The sequence below is a fragment of the Asparagus officinalis genome, chromosome 9, assembly GCF_001876935.1.
Source record: "Asparagus officinalis chromosome 9, Aspof.V1, whole genome shotgun sequence".
Classification (NCBI taxonomy): Eukaryota; Viridiplantae; Streptophyta; class Magnoliopsida; order Asparagales; family Asparagaceae; genus Asparagus; species Asparagus officinalis.
The window spans coordinates 10,529,878-10,544,505 of NC_033802.1; the positions used below are offsets into that span (position 1 = coordinate 10,529,878).

Sequence of the window (14,628 nt, forward strand, 5' to 3'; positions counted from 1 at the left end):
TCACAATGGCTGAAATAAAACTTATTTAACAGGTTAATAATTTAGTACTTCGGATTATCGAATAGCCTAAGTACATTAATTATTCTTTTTAGCCCCTATTCCTTAACCCTAACGAATAGTAAAGAGAAAACCATCACCTTTTTTTCCCTCCCCAATGTGGCAAATATGTAATTCTCAGAAACTCCAGGTGCATTTCACGAGCTGCAGCCGCAGTCTTTCGTCTGCTTGCGTGAACAGAAAGCATCTCCAGCCCATCAGAATGAATCCATGGAGTTAATATCTTCCATCATAGTTGAAAAAACAATTTTTTTTATTTTTTATTTTTATCGCATTGGAAATAGTTGAAAACGATCTTTAAACAGTAACAACATAAAAAATAAAGAAATTAATTAAAAAAATAAACTATTAAAGCTGAGGAATCCTCGACCAAGAGAGAGAAAGAGGCGGCCATTCCATATCTTCCCTCTCCTCCTCTATTAGAATCTTTTGGGTTCTTCTCCCTAATCTTTTTTTTAATTTATTCCTGGGTCTTAGATTTTTCATCAGTTTTATTTTCATGGGTTTGTTTCTAGCTCTGTTCTTTTGTGTTACTGAAAAAGTTGGTTTTTTTATGGTTAGAAATGGTGAGGAACTGACTCTGATGTGTTTCTGATTGGGTTTTTGAGGGAATTCAGTTTCTGGGTATTGCTAAAAATTTCACTTTCTGATGGAAATCCTCTGAAAGGATTGGTCTTGGTGAAGACATCTCGTTGTATACCCTGTGCTGTTAAAGTTTGAGGGAATTCAGTGTCTGGGCATTGAAAAAATTTCATCTTTTGTTGGGAATTCTCTTAAAGGAATGATCTTGGCGAAGACATTTGTTACTGCTGCGAGAGCTTTGGGCGTTTAAAGGGCTTTGTAATCTGCTGATATGCTTGTAGATCTGATACAAAAGCTTGAATCTTGTAGCAAGAATAATGGAGAATTTGCATAGAGAAACCGGTTTCGGTCTCCGATATATTCAGCAATCTCCAATGGATAGTTTCACTCCAGTTGATTGCAGTACGGGAAGTCCAATCTCAGATGATTTCTTCGGTCTCTCGGCTCTTTTGACTTCAGACAGTTATCCTGATCTCTTCAGTCCCTTTAGCTACTCATCATCCCCCTTTAGCTATTCAACTCTTCAGCAATTCCCTAACTCTTCAAATGATATGAACAATTTCACTTTATCTTCAGCTGATGCCTCTGATGAGAGAATGGTCAGTGCTATCCCCAAATCAATTCCAGGCTTCACTCTTGCTGAGAGAATGCTTAAAGCTCTCTCATTGTTCAAAGAATCATCAGGAGGAGGAATTCTTGCTCAGGTTTGGATGCCTGTCAAGCATGGAAATGGCCATGTTTTAAGTACATCAGATCAGCCTTTTCTTTTAGATCAGATTCTTGCTGGATATAGAGAAGTTTCGAGGGCATTTACATTTTCAGCTGAAGAAGCTCCTGGATTATTTCCTGGGCTCCCGGGACGTGTGTTCATCTCTGGATTGCCTGAATGGACATCGAATGTTGTTTATTATAATAATGTTGAGTATTTGAGGGCGGAATATGCGCATACTCATGAAGTTAAAGGGTCTCTTGCAGTGCCAGTTTTTGATCCTAAGGAGAGATCTTGTTGTGCTGTTCTTGAGCTTGTTACGACGAAGGAAAAGCCTGATTTTGATATGGAGATGGAAAGTGTTTGCAATGCTTTGCAGGTAAAAGATTTACTAATTTTTGAGGTTTTATTGTCTATGGGCATACGCTCATATGCTAAATTTTGTGTATGACCAGTATTTGGGATAGATATACTTGTTACCTACCTGGCTTTCTATTCAACTGCAGTATTATTTATGAGAAATATCTGAAAAGTCAATATACTACTTGTTTGCAGGCTGTGGATTTGAGGTCAATCAAGGGCCAACCTTATCAGCAGGTGCTAACATATAATATTTTTATGCTGGAAATTGCTAATAGGAAAAAAAATTCACTAGTTGTTCTGTCATTTCTTTATACTATGCTGATTTTTAGTAGGAATTAATGTTTATGAGATGACTGCACATTAGAGCTATCAATAGATGGGAACTGGCGAAACCCACAAAAATTTCCTATCTCTTTGTGGCTCATTTTACTAAACGAGCTGTCATGATATAAACATTAATGCAAAATGTTGATGGAAAATTATATGTGACGCTTTTAACACTTCTACTTTAGATTACTTTGCAGCTCTTGACAAAAAATCAAAAATCAGCATTCAACGAGATTCTAGATGTGCTGAGAGCTTGTTGTCATGCTCACATGTTGCCTCTAGCACTAACTTGGGTTCCCTTCTCCTACGAAGGTGATAGAGTCCCCGACGCTACAAAAGAAGTTATTCGAGAAGTAAACTCAAATTTAATGAAAAAGAGTTTACTCTGTATTGAGGAATCAGCTTGTTATGTGAATGATTCAAGGATGAATGGTTTTCTTCATGCTTGTTCTGAACATTGCCTTGAAAAGGGGCAAGGAATTTCTGGAAAAGCCCTTCAATCGAATCACCCCTTTTTCTCTCCCGATGTAAAAGGTTATGGTATTAGAGAATACCCACTTGCTCATCATGCTCGAAAATATGGATTGAATGCTGCTGTTGCTATTAGATTGAGGAGTAAACTTACTGACAATGATGATTATATATTGGAGTTCTTTCTTCCTGTCAATTGTAGAGGGAGTACAGAGCAACAGGAGTTGTTGAATAATTTATCGAATACTATGCAGAGAATTTGTAGGAGTTTGAGGACAGTGTCGGATGACGAAATACATGCAACAGAAAAGAAAGTAGGGACTAATTCACCATCACCTGAAATATCCATTAAGTGCCCTCAACAAATGGATAGTGATAATGAAGTGTTGGCTGATTTTTCTTTTGATGATATAAGTGCAAAATCTGGTGAAAGAGGAGATGCTAATTGTGAGCAGGTTTTTTTTCTCTCTCTTCGTGTATCTTTTTTTTTTGTGTAGGTGTAGAATTAAACTGTGATCGACTAATTGATAGGCTTATAATCAATTCTATTTTTCACGCTTACTAATATAGAGTTAGCCTCTCCTTGATCTTTTAGCTTGCAAATTTTATAACCCGGTTAATATTAGTTTCGCATTGAAGAGTATACTATGAACTGATTGTCTTTAGTTCTGTTAAATTACCTTGTTTGTCTTTAGTTCTGTTAAAATACCTATAACTCGAATATGGTGATAGAGTAAAGCAATATCAAAACTTAAGGATGCACTTTTCTGATATTAAACTGATCTATGGAGAAAGATTTACCTTCTAGAAGAGAAAAGTACTAGTGGTATGAAAGGCTATAAAAGAGAAGCAAGTCAGTATGTAGAAAGAATCTAATAATATGCTAATATTTTATCATGTGGAGGACTAATAATTGGACTGAGAAGAAACTTGGAACCAGAAAGAAAATAGAAGAATGATAAGAAAATGCCATATTCAGTTCAAAATGCCAATGAACCTTAAGAAATTCTGTTACAATGTCCCCTCAGGTGCATGAACCAGTCATCTAAAAAGGGATCATGAAAACCTATGAGTAGCCAAAAGAAATGCATCATCTTAGTAAAGAAGTACACCAAAACTGGACTATATTACCTTTTAGAATTGTGAATATTTGCAGTCACTTTCAAACGTCCCAGATGTTTAAATATTTCCAAGTCTGTGAAGAATAGGCGTAATGTTTTTAGGATCTCAAAGCTAGTTATGAGATAATTCAATTTGTATGATTAGCGTATTGAAGGGTGTTAAATTCAACTTTCCACTTTTCCATATTTGTTGTTTCTCTCAAGAAACTGACTCTTATGATGATCTACTTTTTACTATTTTCCTATTTTTGACATTATTTCTCTGTGCAGTTTAAGTCTGACTCAACAAAGCAGACTGAGAAAAAGAGGAGCACATCAGAGAAGAACATTAGCTTGAGCGTACTTCAGCAATACTTTTCTGGAAGTCTCAAGGATGCGGCAAAGAGTATTGGTGGTGAGCCCCCTCCCCCCCTCTTCTACTTTTTTTTTTTTGATGTCAAATGCTAATCTCTTGTCTTACCATCTCTAAGCGTCTCCTAGCTAAAAATTAGGGCTACAGGCGTTAGACACTTTGTTAGTGACTTGGCGTAGACTAGAACACAATAAAAAGTTGGTTAATCATGTGATAGGCAACCCTATGTTTTATGGAACTATTTTGATATAGATTATATTAATAGATACATAAGAATTTAGTCTTCACATCCTAAATGAGATTTGTTTCACACGTAAGCCTTCTCCAATATTAAAAGAGCCCAAAGTTTTTTTTCTTTTCTTTCGCGAGGCGAACCGATGACCCCTCCGGCCCCTCACCCCCCAACACCCCCACCCTCAAAAAACCAAAAAGACAACCAAACCACCCCTCTCCCCAAGTGTAACACACACACACACACACACACACACACACACTCCTTGCCTACATTGCCCAAAAACGGTTGTTTACTAAAAGAGCCTGAAGTTGAAAAAAATCAGCAATCTGCTTCTGAATTAGATCCTTAAGATGTGGGCCATTGGATAGAAATATGCAAGAACTTTGATAAAATACAATTATTTGAAAAAAAAAACATAAGAGAGGCAAAAAATAATTTAAGGATAGATGCTATTTCATTTTTGCAGTTTGTCCCACAACACTAAAAAGGATATGCAGACAGCATGGTATTTCAAGATGGCCATCTCGCAAGATAAACAAAGTGAACCGCTCCCTAAGTGATAGATTCAGTACAAGGAGTAGAGGGAGCACTAAAATACGACCCGTCAACTGGGTGTCTCGTTGCTGCAGTGTCACCTGAAAAATCAAAAGTAAATCATGATTCTATTCCTTCATCATCTACCCCCGATACTGAAAATGAAAGACTCGTTACGAAATTAGAATTAGACGAAATTCCAATTTCCAAACACCAAATGGACACTTTGTTGTTTGCTGATATCCAAAACGATATCACTGATACTGATACTATCATAAAAGAACATAGTCATCCTTCTTATTCGAGCATGACTGATTCTTCAAGTAATAGTGCTTCAAGCTGCCCAACTTTTCACAAAAACCCGAAGGCCAAGGTGTCATCTACCAGTATTGATACTAGTACAAACATCACAGTGAAAGCTACTTATAAAGATGATACTGTTAGATTCAAATTTATACCGTCGATGGGCTGCCAACAATTACTAGAGGAAATCGGGATGAGGTATAAATTGGCAATAGGAACGTTTCAGCTCAAATATATGGATGATGAGGATGAATGGGTTTTGTTGTCGAGTGATGCTGATTTGTTTGAATGTGTCGAAGTCTTGGAGTCTTTGGGATCAAAGAACTTGAAGCTTCTCGTTCGAGATTTGGCATGCAGCTTTGGTAGTTCAGGGGGTAGCAATTTCTTGCAAGCTTAGAGAAATGTAGTAGGAACTATTTTAGTCTATGATACTTGAATTTTTGGGTTCAATGATTTATGTATCTGTATGATAGAGGGATATAGCGTTTATAGGCGGTTCGAGGTGTTACATCTCAATGTGTACATATATGTAATGTAGGAATTAAATGAAAGTTTTGTGATGGGTTTAATTATTGAGATACCATTGTTTGATCAGTTCCATTCTGATTAGTCAAATGTATGTAAATTTTCGAGATGTAGGGAAATTTATCAGTTTTCTGGGCATCAGTTTGAAAAAGTATGCATGAGCAGGTCGGAGGGTAGTTTGTTGTTTTTGTATTCAAAATTGTCAAATGATAGACTTGGTGAGATGATGAATTTCTTATCAAGCTATAACAAGTGAGGCGTAAGAGATTTTTTTTTTTTTTTGGTTTTTTCCCAGATATTATTTATATGTATTATGTACTCATTTTTTTTACAGAGTTTACTGAAAGTACTCAATATTTTGTTTTTATTTTTACTAATTCTAAAGCTTTTCAAAAGTGCTTTTCTCCACTTTTATTTTTGGAATTTCCTTCTTAGTCACATCAATATCAATGTCATAAGGAAATAATGCACGCCAGGGGGGACTTCGTTAGTTTGACTTGTATATATCTAGTAAATCTTGGTAATAGAATTTAGGGGAAAATGCTTCCAGCCCCCAGAAGTCAAGAAAACGTGCTTCCCACCCCTAAGACTTTGTCAATAGGTGTTTTGCCCCAAAAAATAAAGATTTTGTTATCTGAGCTTCCAAAACACAAAACCCAAGAGATTAAAATATGTGAAGACCAATACATTTCTCTCTCTTTCTCTCTTTCTCTCTCTTTTTATCATGATGTACTGAGATGATAGTTGAAATGATTGATGAGGATTATTTTATTATTTTTGTTTTTTTATTATTTTTGTTGTTTGTATTGAGAGATTGTTAAAGTTACGGGTTAATTATTAATGTTACGAGTTAATTGTTAAGGTTACGGGTCAATTGTTAATGTTATGGATCCTCTCTCTCTCTCTCTATATATATATATCATACTCCCTTTAAAAGCACGAGTTCGGAAAAAAAAATTTAGATAAATATACCCATTTATAGTTTGAACTACCTTATCCATAATCAAATTCTAATTTTCAATGGTCAATATTACCCTTCACTATTTTGAATATTTTATTTATATCTTAATCTATCCTAATCATAATCATATCTTATCCTAATCCTATGTGAACCATGTTTAGCTTAACAATTTAAAAAAACTAATATTAATAAAATATAAAAAACATAAAAATGATATTAGTTTGTTAAGATAAAGAAATTACAAGTAGATAACATATTATAATACATGAAGTTTTGCAAAAAAACCATAAAAAGTTTTAAAATTGCAGAAAAGACCCTGAAAAGTTTAAAATTATAAAACTCATCCAAATGTCTCAAAACTTAAAATAAAAAACATGAAATTAAAAAATTAATATCAGTTTGCAAAGAATTTAAAATTTACAGTTAACACTTCAATGTCTCAAAAATTATAGAAACACCCTCAAAAGTTTAAATTACAGACAAGCACATTAAAATTCTAAAATTTTAAAACTTACAAACAACACAGATGAATTCAAGAGATTACATGATACACCTAAAATTTTTGACATTTAAATTTAAATTTTTTAATTAACACCCTCAATATCTTAAAAATTATAGAAACACCTTCAAAAGTTCAAATTATAAAAAGCCACCCTAAAATTCTAAAATTTGTAAATAAAATAAGATGAATTCAAGATATTACCCTTAGACACCTAAAAAATTAAAATTTACCAAAATTAACCTGAAAATTTTTAAAAAACTCCTTCAAAATTTAAAAATTATAAAAAAACTCTAAATTTTTAAAATTTTTAACTAGCACACATCAAATTCGTTGATTGGTAGACCGCTGAAATTTAATATTTTCAAAATTAATCTATAGTTTTAATAATTGCAAAAGACACCCTCAAAATTTTAGAGTTACAAGAAATATACTAACATTTAAAAAATTACCATCAACACGTAAAACATAGAATTTACAACTACCAAACTTAAAAGTAATTTTTTTTTAAAACTCTTTCAAAATTTTAAAAATTACAAATCACACCCTCAAAGTTCAAAACCACAAAAATGGGCTAAAATTTTAAAACTTGGCAAAGAAAAGTGTAATTGTTTGGTATTTTTCATATATATATATATATTAAAATTTCTAATTTAGGGATTTACTATCCATTTTCAGCATCTAAGAATAGTCTAAGTTGATACTGGTAAACAAAAACAATAAGAATTGATTAAAAACATCCGGTTAATGGATAAAATTTTTAAAAATATTATAGATTAAAAATTATCGACACTATATAAATTAAAGTAATTTCATATAATTTTAGTAATAAGTTGGGGTAGCCAAAATACATTCGTAACATTAATTGATAGATGTTTAAATACATAGAAATGATAAAACACTATAATATTATACCTTAGCATTAATTGATTTTAATTTAGAAACTTTAATCTTTGACGTTAATAATATTTATAGGGTAAAAGAATACAAGGAATTACATATGGAGAAACTATTAGAATATTTAGAGATAACTTTAAAAGAATTGAGTTATTTCCATTGCAAATGGGAAAGTGATGGAAATAAATCTAAAATTCAGAAAACGTCAATGAATCACTTGAATTGGCATTAACATAAGACATATCTATTAATGAAGCACTGAATGAGTTACATTAAAAAATAATTTAATAACTTTATCCTAATCAAAGAAAAAATCTCCATGGAAGACATAAGAAAAATTAGTAAGTATTCATAAATTCCATACTGTGTTCTTCAAATTAAATATTAATATTATAATCTAAGAGAAATTAGTAATGAATAATGCAGGTATTTATTTTAGATCTTTATGAAAAATGATAAGGATAGAGCAAAGGTAATATTATTGAAATAACAGAAATTCTTATTGGATGCACATCAGAAGAATTCATTTTAGAGGAAAATAAAGAGATAGCTTCTAATTTATTTAAGTAATAAATTAGGAACACAAAGAATTTTATATATATGAAATTAATATTTATTCTCATTGAAATAGAAAAAAATCAAAGTCTATATTTTGAGCAGTTTGTGTTGAACATCATAAGTACATTTGACTTCTTTGTAAAGTTAAATGAGATGATAAAAAATTAACGAGCCTAGGAAAGATAATAGCATAAAAAATACAAAATTAGCCTGATGTCACAATTGATGTAGATGATGAAGACAATACTCTAGAATTGTCCGAGAAATGATAAATGATAAACCTGAAGAAGGATTGATCTTAACTCAATAAAAAATAAAATAGAAGAAATAAAAACAATATTTTATGAATATTTTATAGAATAGTTTAATTATTTTGAGTGAAATTAGGAATCTTTAGAAGGGAGTTTCATGAATTTTTTTCAGTACTTTTATATTCTTATGTGGATGTTTTTATCATATAAAAGTATACTAGAGTTAGCATTAATCTTTAATTTATATTTTTTTATGAAGTCTATCAATGATTAGGAATAAACTTCATATTCTCTTTTGCATCGTTTTAACATACTTTAAATCAATCATTTTGCCATATTGGTTTTAAATATTCATATATATATATATATATATATATATATATATATATATATATATAATGATGTTACTTTGATGGTATTGAAATGATTGAAGGGAATTGTTATTTTATTATTTTTATTTTTTATTATTTTCATATTTTTAGAATATTCGTTGTTAAGGATAATGACTGCTTGTAAATGTATATATATAATGATGTTACTTTGATGGTATTGAAATGATTGAAGGGAATTGTTATTTTATTATTTTTATTTTTTATTATTTTCATATTTTTAGAATATTCGTTGTTAAGGATAATGACTGCTTGTAAATGTTATGCATTGATTGTTAAGGTTACGGGTTGGTTGTTAAGGTTATTGGTTTTTTTGTTAAGGTTATGGGTTTGTTGTGTAGGTTATGGGTTTAATTGTTAATGTTACGGGTCAATTGTTAAGGTTACGGGTTTAATTATTAAGGTTACAGGTTAATTATTAAGGTTATGGGTTTAATTGTTAAGGTTACGGGTTTAATTGTTAAGGTTACATGTTAATTATTAAGGTTACGGATTTAATTATTACGGTTACGGGTTTAATTGTTAAGGTTACGGGTTTAATTGTTAAGGTTACGGTTTAATTGTTAAGGTTACGGGTTTAATTGTTAAGGTTACGGGTGAATTGTTAAGGTTATGACTCTCTTCTCTTCTCTCTCTCTCATAACCTTAACAATTAAACTCGTAACCTTAACAATTAAACACGTAACCTTAACAATTAAACCCGTAACCTTAACAATTAAACCCGTAACCTTAACAATTAACCCGTAACCTACACAACAAACCCATAACCTTAACAACCAACCTGTAACCTTCACAACCAATACATAACCTTTACAACCAACCAACCCGTAACATTCACAACCAATGCATAACCTTTACAACCAACTATTATCCTTAACAATTAAACCCGTAACATTAACAACAAAGTCATAACCTACACAACAAACCCATAATCTTAACAACAAACCCGTAATCTTAACAACCAACCCGTAACCTTAACAATCAATGCATAACCTTTACAACCAATCATTATCCTTAACAACGAATATTCTAAAAATACGATAATAATAAAAAATAAAAATAATAAAATAATAATCCTCTTCAATCATTTCAATATCATCACAGTAACATCATGATATATAGAGAGAGAGGATCCATAACCTTAATAATTGACCTGTAACATTAACAATTAACCCGTAACTTTAACAATCTCCCAATGCAAACAACGAAAATAATAAAAAACAAAAATAATAAAATAATTCTCATCAATCATTTCAGTACATCATGATAAAGAGAGAGAGAGAGAGAGAGAGAGAGAGAGAGAATGATATTATGGTCTTCACATATTTTAATCTCTTGGGTTTTGTGTTTTGGGGCTCAGAGAATAAAATCTTTATTTTTGGGGGCAAAACACCCGTTGACAAAGTCTTGGGGGTGGAAAGCACGTTTCTTGGCTTTTGGGGGCTGGAAGCATTTTTCCCTAAAATTTATCGGGAAAAAACAAAAAAAAACAAGAACAAAAAGTGTTGGTAGAAAATGATTTTGTCTTATTCTAGCATTCTCAATCTTGTCACTCCACCGCACATATTTTTAACTCACGTCAATATACCTACAAAAAGGAAAACACTACAGGCAGACCTTAGGGCGCACCTCCCTCTCTCAGCTACAGTATACGGGACCCACTTGAGATTTTTAAATAAATCTCAAGTAAGCCTTGTGTACTGTAGCTGAGAGAGGGGTGTGCTCCAAGGTGTGCATGTAGTGCACCCTACAAGAAATAGGATAAATCACATAAATTATTTCTTTCTCCCATGGCTCCTTTTCAGTTTAAGTATAGAAGGAAAATTTGTTAGGAGGAAAATTTGTAAGGCATCACTTTGTTAGTTTGTTTAACCTAGTATAAGATGTTAAATATTTTTAAATTACTGAAACAATTATGGTAATTGGTTATTTTTTTGGGTTAACATTTTTCTTATGAAAACATTCAATCCTAAACCATTAATCTGGACTAATTTTTTTTTCGTTTTGTTCACTGAATTCAAATTTGATAAATTATGCAAATCCATAATAATATTTTCAATCTCAAATTCCTAATGTATTTATTAATTAATTATAATAAGATAATTACTTTTGGATGAACCATAAACTTCAGTTCTACATTACTTCATGCTCGCCCTAATTAGTTTGAAAATGGTAGACAATATGGAATAATTTGTAAAGATAAGGAACATTTCGTCACGGAGAATGGTCATATTAATACATGAAATTTGGATAATAGGATCCAAAATGCCAATTTTGGATGAAAGAAACTGTAGGAGAGATTTCTGCGCTGGAAAAATTTTAGAGTGGTAATTTTATATCACCTAAAAGAATGTCCAGATTGACTTAGATTAATGTCAGAATGTCCAGATTGATTTAGATGTTGATACCAAAAATAAAAAAAGGTTTGAATTTCAATTCCTTCCCAACTAATGTTTTCCTAAGACATCACTTTATTTAACCTAGTAATATATTTTTAAATTGATTTTTTTACCTTTTCTGTTAACCTTTTCCTTGCAAACAACCAATCCTAAACCCAATTAATCGGAAATAATTTTTTCCCCATTTTCTAAAAAAAAAAGGAAATCATGGCAATAAATTGTCGCGCCCATATGAGATATTGGTGGACACTAAATTAACAATCGCTATTATCCTGCAACTGGATTTACTGTTCAGTGGATATCGAGTTTTCACATAACAAAATAGATTCTTCTACATTTCTTAAAAAAAAAAATTCCCAAACTTTACAAAGTAACCTTTTAAGAGAATTCAAAAGGATGACACGGTTGATTTATTTTGTTTTATTACGATGCGGACCTCCTAAGAATTTCTTGTGAACACGTACGACTGAATATAGTTTGCTTGAGAGATTAATTTCGTGGTTATTTTGGACACATGCTCTAAGATATTTGTAGATGTTTTGGACACATGAGTTAACGTGTAAAGCTAAGCCAAAGCTTATGATTAGGGATTCGGATCCTCTCCACTACAAAAAAAAACAGTGGATGGACCACTACATAATCACAGTCATTGATTATAGGGCTCCGTTTGGATACCATGGTGTTTTTGTTGTTTCCATGGTGTTTTTGCCCAAAATAAAACTCCATGCGTTTGGAAACCATGGTGTTTTTTGAGCTAAATCATCCTCAAACCAAAAACACAATACTTATTTCAAAACACATTTTAGGTGTTTTAAGTTTGGTGTTTTGGTTTTTGAGTTTGAGAAGATGTTAACATAATATCTAACATAATATAATATGTTAGATATTATACTATACTATATTATACTTAATTTAATATATTAATAATATTTATTAAATATTATAAAATATAATAAATAAAATATCTTATATAATAATATAATAACATATTAAATACCAATATTTAATATGTTGATGATGTATTATATAATAAATAAATAATAATAAAATATAAATAACCTAATAAAAAAAAAATAAAAAAGTTATTGATAATAAAAAATAATAAATAATAATATAATAATATACTATATAATAGTATAATTACTATAATATTATTAACTTTTTAATAAATTCTAACATATTAAAGACCATAATATATTACATAATATTAAAATATTTATAATATATTAATTTATTAATAACATACTAGTAATAACATAATATTAACATTATTAATAATATTATATTATATGAATAATAGTATAATATTATATTATATTAATAATAGTATAATATTATATTAATAATAAATAATATTATTATAAAAATATTAATATAATATACAACAATAACAAATTCATATACCAAAATAATTAAATATATAATTATTTGAAAATAATATGTAATAATTATAATATAATATAACTCATTAAAATACAATATAATATTATAATACATTATACAATATTATATTACATTACATTTAATACTTATAATACTATAATAATATAAAAAAATATTATAACATTTTATTTACAATATATTTTATTGTAATTAATATATAATATATTAATAATATGTTTAATACTAATGTTATAATGGGTTAAACTAGTGTTGACTAAAAATACTTAACATGGTGTTTTGAAAACATTTTAAGGAAAAAACACAACACCATAATGTTTTTTTATAAAAACACAACAAGGAAAACACCATGATATCCAAGTTAATTGTTGTGATTTTTTCTTTTAGTGCAAATTAGGAATGAGTGCAATACACGGGGGTATGATAAGTGTTAGATTTAGATTGTATCATAACCGCCTACTAAATAATCAACGATTAAGATTAAAAGCAGTGGTCTCTCCACTACTTTTTTTTAGTGGAGAGGATCCAAATCCTATGATTAGTGAGTTGAATTGAAGAAGGAAATTGTTGTTTTTTAAGTACGTTTCATAGAGAAGATTTACAAAGTTAAATCATTGTCGAAGTGATACAAATCATGAAACAATTTATAATCATCAAAATTTATTTTTAAAGGTTGGAATTAGGGTATTGGTAAAGCGCTACGTTATGAGACGATGCCTAAAATAAGATGTCTTCCCACCTTCCCGTTATGCTTTCACACAACTATAAACCTTTAAAATAAAAGGTTAATCATAAACAAACCCCTTAGACTGTAGTATCATCCAATTGCAAATAGACCATATGTAATTCTATTTGTTGCAAATAGACCAATTGTAGTTCTATTTGTTGCAAGTAGACCCCCCACAATATTGGGCTGAGGGCAAGTACACACTTTTATTGAATTTTTTTTACTCTTCTAAAAGTAAAAAAAGCAACTGGGTATCTGTCCTCTAGAACTGTACAGGGTCTATTCGCTTCCCTAAACATTTTTAACGATCTTAAGATTTAAGAAAATCACTCAGAGATGTATTCGCAACTAATAGAACTAGGATGGATCTATTGGCAATTGAGTGATACTATAGAGGGTTTGTTCACATGTTAACCCTATAATTAAAGCTAAAAACCTGCATCCATGTTTAATTCAATGTAAACGTCCCACCCGAAACATGTCGAAAAAGCAATTTTAGTATTTCTGTCTTCCAATCTTCCATCTTATTTCCTCCTCTTGTACTCCCCTTCCCTCTACCCTTTCCTTTGGTGTATATTTCGCACTATGTTTTCTGGTTAATAGTTTTCTAGAGATCTTTTCCCACATGGTGAAAATAAAGGGAGAAAAAAGAAAAAAAGAAAAAAAAGGAAGATTATTTTCTTCCTAATTAAGAGGACAATTGTCCGAAAATTCACTTATCTAGATACTACAAGCAAGCACTCTTAGGAAAACCGCAAAGTATTTACGTGCAAGGAAAAAGGAAACATTGCGGTACGTTTTTGACATTTTGCATCAGAACTAAGACAATAATATTAAAGAGCAAACTGGACAGAACCAAACATACAACGAGAAATATAGACAAAGGCATTCAAGAACAAGTTAAAAATAATTACTCCAAACATATTTGAGGACCACAAATAAATCCTCATTCACTCCAAGCAAATAA

The 14,628-nt window shown here is 30.6% G+C and overlaps 1 protein-coding gene across 1 annotated transcript; it reads left to right on the forward strand.

The window, feature by feature from the left end:
* Positions 320-5,623, forward strand: LOC109823874 (protein NLP2). Its single transcript, XM_020390300.1, is given in 6 exon segments — positions 320-1,727; positions 1,904-1,945; positions 2,236-2,964; positions 3,901-4,024; positions 4,684-4,771; positions 4,773-5,623. Coding segments are annotated over 6 exon segments (2,433 nt in total). The 5' UTR covers positions 320-956; the 3' UTR covers positions 5,452-5,623.